This window comes from Eurypyga helias, unplaced genomic scaffold, assembly GCF_000690775.1.
Source record: "Eurypyga helias isolate BGI_N326 unplaced genomic scaffold, ASM69077v1 scaffold17351, whole genome shotgun sequence".
Lineage (NCBI taxonomy): Eukaryota > Metazoa > Chordata > Aves > Eurypygiformes > Eurypygidae > Eurypyga > Eurypyga helias.
In genome coordinates, this window is record NW_010230437.1 from 568 (window position 1) to 8,131 (window position 7,564).

General features: G+C 37.2%; 1 protein-coding gene across 1 annotated transcript in view; it reads left to right on the top strand.

Annotated features, from left to right (window-relative positions):
* Nucleotides 1–231: 231 nt before the first annotated feature.
* Nucleotides 232–7,564, top strand: part of HIBCH (3-hydroxyisobutyryl-CoA hydrolase) — a gene marked incomplete at its 5' end in the record, with an annotated part of 42,144 nt that continues 34,811 nt past the window's right edge. The window contains 5 exons of the mRNA XM_010160750.1: nt 232–274; nt 1,055–1,195; nt 2,638–2,722; nt 3,628–3,708; nt 5,772–5,824. Coding sequence (XP_010159052.1) covers nt 232–274; nt 1,055–1,195; nt 2,638–2,722; nt 3,628–3,708; nt 5,772–5,824 — 403 coding nt within the window. The remainder of the gene's footprint in view (nt 275–1,054; nt 1,196–2,637; nt 2,723–3,627; nt 3,709–5,771; nt 5,825–7,564) is intronic.

Genomic DNA, 7,564 nt, shown 5'->3' on the forward strand with positions numbered 1-7,564 from the left:
AACTTGAACACACTGAAAACAGTAGCTGGCCTTGGTATCTGCTATCTATTTACTAGTAAGCAAAGAAGTTTCCAACTGCTTTGATATCAAAATTGTACTCTAATTGTACTTGATTTTGAAAAGGAGAATGTAAAACAATTGTGTTCAGAGATTTTTCTGACAAAGCTGTATATTTGGGAATTGTGTAGCTGGTTTGCAGTTTTAGCTGTCATATTAATATTTCTTTTTCAGGCTGAAGCCATTCAACAGACTGCAAGTAATATTACAACATTTGGTAAGAAGACTGTCTTGTTTGATGGATTCAAAAGTTTTTAGGGTTCTTAACTCCCCTGAGACAGCAGCACATGCAACTTCTAATGTGTCTGCTCACAGTGGTTCTGAATGCCACCATTTATTGCTCAAGCATAACATTACCTGCATATTTGAGCACTTTTTAACCAATTTGTATTCTACTGTAAATTAAAGCTTAGTTATTTTGGCCTTCCCTGCTTTACAGTTAGTTTCTATGTTAGTTTCCATATATTCCTTACATATCATTCAACTGTGAGTTTGAAATCAACTGTGAAAATAATGTAGTGTTTTCTTCTCTACTGCTAAAAGTTACTTACAGACAAAGCAATGTGTACCTTTGGTTTTGCAGTGTCAAGTGCCAGTAGGGACACATGGAACTGTTGTTGTTGTAATTGTCGCAGGTATTTTCAGAATATCAACATTAAAGAACCATTGTTTTGCTGTGGTTTGGGGTTTTTTTGTTTTGTTTTGGTTTTTTTAAATGAACTCAAGTGGCATTGTCAAAGAGTGTGTGGTTCAAAAACCTGTCTGAGGTTTGTTACTCTGAAGGACTCAAACATCAGGTGGTTTCAAAAGAACTTTTTAGGAAATGCAAATAAATCTCGAAGTACAGTGGGAAAGCCTTAGCATACAATTCCAAACTGCATGTTTTATGATCTTAAAGAGTGTATTTTGAAAATGTATTTCTGTAAACTCTCTTATATGTTACTTAAGGTATCTAGCTGATGACATTTGCTTTATTTATTTGTTTTTGCATGTACAGAAGATGTCTAACCATACAGATTTGACACCTGAAGTGTTGTTGGAAAAGAGAGGAGGTGCAGGAATAATATGTTTGAATAGACCCAAGGCTCTCAATGCACTAAATTTTTCTATGATCCGACAAATTTCTCCACAAATAAAGGTTAGTAACTCTGCTACTACCCATCCACTATACATGTTATCCAAAATTTCCTTGGAAATTTAAAATTCAGCCTGACACTTCTTCTTGTACTGATTTAAAGAATGAAAGTCTGCGTGAGTGCATTGACCAATAACTCATGTTTACAGAATCGTAAAGAATAGACAGTTTCAGGCAAGTTAGAAAGAGGAGGAGACACATCAAAGAAACAAACTGTCAGACAAAGTTAAATTTAACATCTGGATAGATTAAGAGACACCCATATTAGAAGCAGAACTGAACTAAAAGCAGTCAGCGTTTGGTGTTTCTATGTCCCTTTTCGCAACACCCAGCACAAATCCCAAGCTATACAGAGGTGTTCCTCTTGAATGTGTGTATGTTTTGTGGGGAGGCTGCATGTCTGTAATAAAAGATAGAAATAATTTGGAAGCAAGGAGCTGTTAGTGTCATTTCTTAACGAACTTGTTTATGGTTGTACAGTCACTGTTTCTACAAGCTAATGAAGTAATGTGACATTTTAAGCATGCAAATAGTCCTTTTAATCTAATGATATAGTTTATCATATGCACAAAGTCATACTTATTAGATACCAGTACTGGATAGCTGCCTGCCTTTGGGTATTTTGGTAGACAGCTGTGTTGAAATTTATGCAGTCTTTGAAGAACATTTAGAGAAAGAAACACTTAATCTGTAGTGCTAAGTACCAGGCTTTATTTGAAGCACAACCTTAAAAGGTTGCATAATTTTAAGTACAGTTGCTGGTATACAAAAAGATCTTGTCTCTCTTTTATCTGGATGCACTTACTTGAATAAGGGAGATAGAAGCATATTTTAATGGGTTGGAAAACCCCTGTAACACGCACCTTTTCTCAATACGGTTGCACCACTGCTGAAGTCTTGTACCAGTTGCTTTAATTCAGAAAAAACACAACCCACCAACAAACCCCTAGCTTTGGTACGTTGTAAAACATCTGTGCACAAATTGATTTGATCCAGTCCTTGATTAGCATTGATTGAAGTCATTTAGACAAAATCCATCAACAATTTACATGTTGTTTTCCTTGCCGTGCATCTTAGATTTACACAACTGTCTTTATTTGGTCTCTCCCATATTCTCAGATTTCTGCCCCAGCATCCTGTTCCCGTTGAGGTTTCTGTCGGGCCCTGTTTTAGGGAGTGCTACCTTTCTTCAGAGGTTGGGAGCTCTGCGCAGGTGTTTTTCTGAAACACACAAGGCAGTTCTGCTGATCTCTGGTGTCAGGGTTGAATAGGACGCAGGAATGGCAGAAAGACATTTAGCTCTCAAACTTCAGTTTAAAACAAACTACTTAAGTCTGGTTTGATTTGCTTTTTCAAAAAGTAAAATAAGAATTGTAGACAGTGTACAGAGAAAGCAAATTTTGCCCAGACTTTCATCTTATGTGGAAACATTTACTTCTTTTTAGACTTGGGAGCAAGATCCTGAAACTTTTCTAATAATTATAAAAGGAACTGGAGGAAAAGCTTTTTGCGCGGGGGGTGACATCAGAGGTAAGGACTGTAGTCACTTAAATATCTGACATATCTTTGCCAGTTACTACTCTGCTTTGATTTCCTTAATTTACTGTGGCTCAGGTAAAGGATGCTTGCTACACAACAGTAAGAGAGGTTTGTTGTGCAGACTTCTTATGACACCTTGATGTGCAGAGGGTATTTCAGTTATTTGTCAGGAGACATCTGTTGGGACATTGGACAAATGAGTATAAATTGGGTGTTTTACGAATACTGGTAATAGCAGCCAGACATTCCTGGGAAGAGAGGGTTCTTGTCTCTACCTTCTTCCTCCCAGATCTTCATTACTGACCGCTTCTTTACAAGAAGTTTGAAGGGTCCTAATAGGTAATGCTGTTACTACTGGATAGTTTGTGTCTGATGTTTGAGATGGGTAAATCGAGAGAGCTGACAGTGGTAATCCATGTATCTGCAATTATTTTGTAACACTGAACTGTAGGAAGTCTCCAAACTGAAAATTAGAAGCTATTTTAAATCTTAAGTAAACATGCAGCACAGGTTATTGTTAAATTATGCCCTGCTCTAATTGGCTTTTCACTTTTAGTATTCAGTCTCTTCAGCATAAGCAGTTTTAAGTGGCTGTTCTGTATATTGATGTGAAATATCACAAACAAGACTACCAGTCATTAGGAGGGGTTCCGTAGCATAGAAAATGGACTGCAGTCTCACTAGAAGTGTGTGGCAAAGTCTCCAGTGTGATAGAATTGACTCAGATTTGAAACTCAGAGTTCATATTTAATTTCAGCAAATTTTCTCACATAAAATAAAGCAGGATTAAGTTTGATTGCCGAAGGAAAAAACTGTTATTGTATAAAACTAATTTTCTTGTTATTCTATTGTCTATTAAACTTCTAGTTTCCTTTAGAATTTTTGTTTTTCTTAAGCCATCACAGATGCAGGAAAAGCTGGAGATAAACTGACACGAGAGTTCTTCAGAGAAGAATACATGCTGAACAATGCCATTGGTATGTTTAACAGCAAGTTCTGAAGCAGTACAGTTTTCATAATAGTGGCTTTGAATGTAAATTCACTTTCTTTCTTTGCTAATCTATAAAAAACTGCGATAACAGAAGTAGTAATTTTTTTCCCCCCAGGTTCAATACCAGGGGTGTAATGTCTCATTTTTATACCTTGCATGCAGAATTTTTTTCTTTTGTTTAAGCTACTCTGATAGCTCCCTTATCCCATCCCATTGTCCTGGGTAGTTACTTGCGCTATGGATGAATTATATCTTAGATGCAGACAGTGCAGTTCTGCACTAAGTATCATTAATCTGCTTCAAAGAAGACCAGAGATAAAAATAGATACATGGAAAATCATTACTGTTCAGTCAGAAAGCAGAAGATCAAATTATGTTAAAACTTTCCATTTAAATAAACTGCATAAATGAATACTCAAGCTAGGAGTTAACTGCCGTAGTTTATTGCAAACAATGTAGTAGTATGTGGTCTTACAATTAATAGCAAGGACAGTGAATAAAGTTTAGTAGTGTAAAGGATTTTAAGAAAGGATATTAATTCTTTAGGATAAAAGTCAAGAGCTGAACATTTTGGTGAGAAGAAACTTCTCCAAATGTCCTTTAATTGCATGCAGATTGAGTTTTTAAATATTGTATCTACTGTTAGTCACTACAGGAAAGGTGAACATGTTGCGTATCAATTTAGGTTGACAGAAGAGCATAGAGTTATTAGAGTAATTTCTGAAAAGTTATTTTTATTTCATTTGGCAAAGTTTCCAGTTTTAGCCTGTTTATCAAGAAAATAGTTTAAGGCTTCATGTACTTGGGAAAAACTACCGTTACCATGGCAATTGGAGTAGATGGTCGTTGAAGGTCCCTTCCAACTAACTATTCTAGTTTGTTCAGATATTGCAAGGGTACATACTTTGAAAGTTGGTTTTTTTTGGGGGGGTTTTGTGTGGGGTTTTTTTTTTTTTTTTTTTTTTAAATGATGAGGCAGTTCTATGTTTATAATGCATGTAATTACAAAACCTGGATTTTTTATAACCCTGGTATGATTGCATTCCTTTAAGACTGAGATTTCTATCAGAAAGATTTATTTATATGTTACATTTTACAAGTTATATATACACAGGGGAGCTGCTTTCACAGCATTTGCTATTGGAAAGGCATGCTTCTATAGAAACTTAAAGTCTAGCATCTAGAGCCCATGCATTAGCTTAATAGGTTCATGTAAAATCAAACCTAAAAATGCATTTCTGTTATATTTTCTAACTACTAATTTGGAGGACTGAACTGCCTTTTAAACTAGTTCTTTTTATAAGCAAGGATCTATAGTTGCAGTAGAGAAGGTAGCAACAGGGTTGCAAGAGACACCAGTATCAGCAGTCTGACTGAACTTTAAGTCTGACCTGAAAACACTGAATATGAGGCAGCGGTTTCATTCACAGCGAACTTCTGAATCTTTCTGTGAATGGTCATTGAAAGCATCAGGTCTTTAGTTTTGTGTGTCCTAAAGCCCTAAACAATTAAAGATAATAGATAAAACTGTGGAACTTCAGGACATTATCACCTTGACGTGCTTGCACCACATTTGGGGTTGTAGCATGCATCAGAGTTGGCAAGACAGGACGTGTTTGTATTGCAGTAGTTTATAGTCACATTTGGGCTGAAACCTACCAGTGCAACTGGCTGTGTAGTAAAGTACTGGAGGGCTGGTACACACTCTGTACTGTTAATCCAGGCTATGAGATGGGGTGAAAGGGAAACTGCTGTGTCCCAGTGTCCTACCAAGCTATTTGAAATAGCCAGATGTGGCAAACAGTCTGACATTTGATGGTTGTACAATGTTCTTACAACACTCAGAATGAAGTAACTGGTGTTTCTTTGTCTTGCTGAAGGATTACATGAAGTACCTTCATTATAAGTTGATATTTTACTGTTTAATTTACCATTTATTTTCTGTTGCTCTTGCTGAAGTAAGACGTGGAGGAATATGTCATGTATACAGTTAGTCACAGGTCCACTCTTCTGAAAATAATAGACTATTTTTTTGTACATTTCTTACAGGCACTTGCAAGAAGCCATATGTGGCACTTATCGATGGCATTACAATGGGAGGGGTAAGTTAAGTACCTTGGTGTGATACCAGATACGATTTATTTTAAAATAATGTAATATTCTGCACTTGAGTTGAATGAATTGCACACAGTATTTCGAACATTTCAATTCAAGAGCAAGCATCATAACCTGAACCTTTGTCTCTTCCTTGTCAGGGCAGGTTGCTGCACTTCTAGTGCTTCTGGCATTCTTTGATAGCCAGTGCAACTGCTTTCTCTGGGAATCTGGTGATTGTGTTGAGAAAATAGAGCAGAATCCCATCGCTGTAGGAAACATCTCTCACAAAGTTTTTCAGAATATTCAAGTGTGAATTTGTAGATCATACAGGAGCTGAGAAGAGTTTTACACTCCAAGTGCATTAAAAAAATAGAACTATGTAAAAATACAATTAAAGGACAACTCTTTGAAAAATATCATTCTAAGCTGTACTTTAACAAACAGTTCTGTATTTTTCTAACAAATAATGTGGAAATGCATCTGCTTTCTTACCTTTGCAGTACTCCCAAAATGTGAGTTAGAAGATCCTCATTCCGCACCCCTCCCCTCCCCCAAACGCCGCACCTTATTACTAAAGCGAGATGGAGGAGACGCTCATCACACTGCTAGTTATACTCAATGCTAATCATTGTTTCAGCAGTTGCTGGCGCTAAACACCACGAGTAGGTGGTTAAAAGGGCAGTACCGTGCTTTTCACATGCTAAAATGCTATTCTCTTCATTTTGGCATCTGTTGGATACATTTGCACCATAGCAGGGAGTAGGATGATGTTTTCTTACATGTGTGATATGGGCTTACAGTCTATTTAACCTGTTTGTCAAAGACAGGGTGCAAGAAGTGTAACACTACATGATTCATCACCTGTCATGACTCTTCCCTTTCCATCCTTCCTTACACATCTTGTCTGTTTTGGTTGCGGTCTTTTCAACTTGAGATTTAAACATGCAATAGCTCTCTTCCCCTTTGCTTCTCTGCTACCAAGCCTCGAAGATCTCAGCTAGATAGCCATTTCCCACCCCGCCCCTCCCGGATCTAGTATACATAAATTGTTTCTAGTATAAAGGGGACTAGTCTTGTAGCTCTTCTTGCAGAAAAAATACAGGAGACCTGAAGATTCGTGGATAGGGGATAAGGAGCCCAACTAACTTGTATGGATAGCATGGATAGCTATGAAAGAACAAAACTGCCCAGCAGCCAGTGTCTTTTTAGAGGTCCTATAGACCTCTAGAACAGCCCTTGAACTTGGCATGGTCATACTGTTATCTGGCTCGGCTTGCTGTATGGAAGTACTCTGTCCTGCTGTGATTACTCACTAGCACTGCACTCAAAGAGGCGAGAGGCTGGTAGACGGCTGTCCTGAGAGCTTAATTAGCCAACAGATGGGGCTGTGGAGCTTGTTTTCTGCACCTTCTTGTCTCTACTCCTGTAGCTCATTAAAAATAGATATTTGATATAAATGTATATTTCATCTTTTTGTACTTACTTGGAGCAGTGAGTTCAAGTGACAGGTATGTTTGATGAAGCAAGGATGACCGCATTTTATTAAAAAATAGTGAAACAAGTTATAAATGCCACATTTACTGCTAAAGGGTGTATACCATTGAAGGGAACACTGGGCATGTACTCTCATGTTGCTGAAATCTAATATTCAGATTATTTCAGTTGACTTCTATCCATAGATTTTTACTTCTTTGAAATGAAATACTTGAACAGATTTTCACCTAATGCCTTCAGAACTCTGCAAC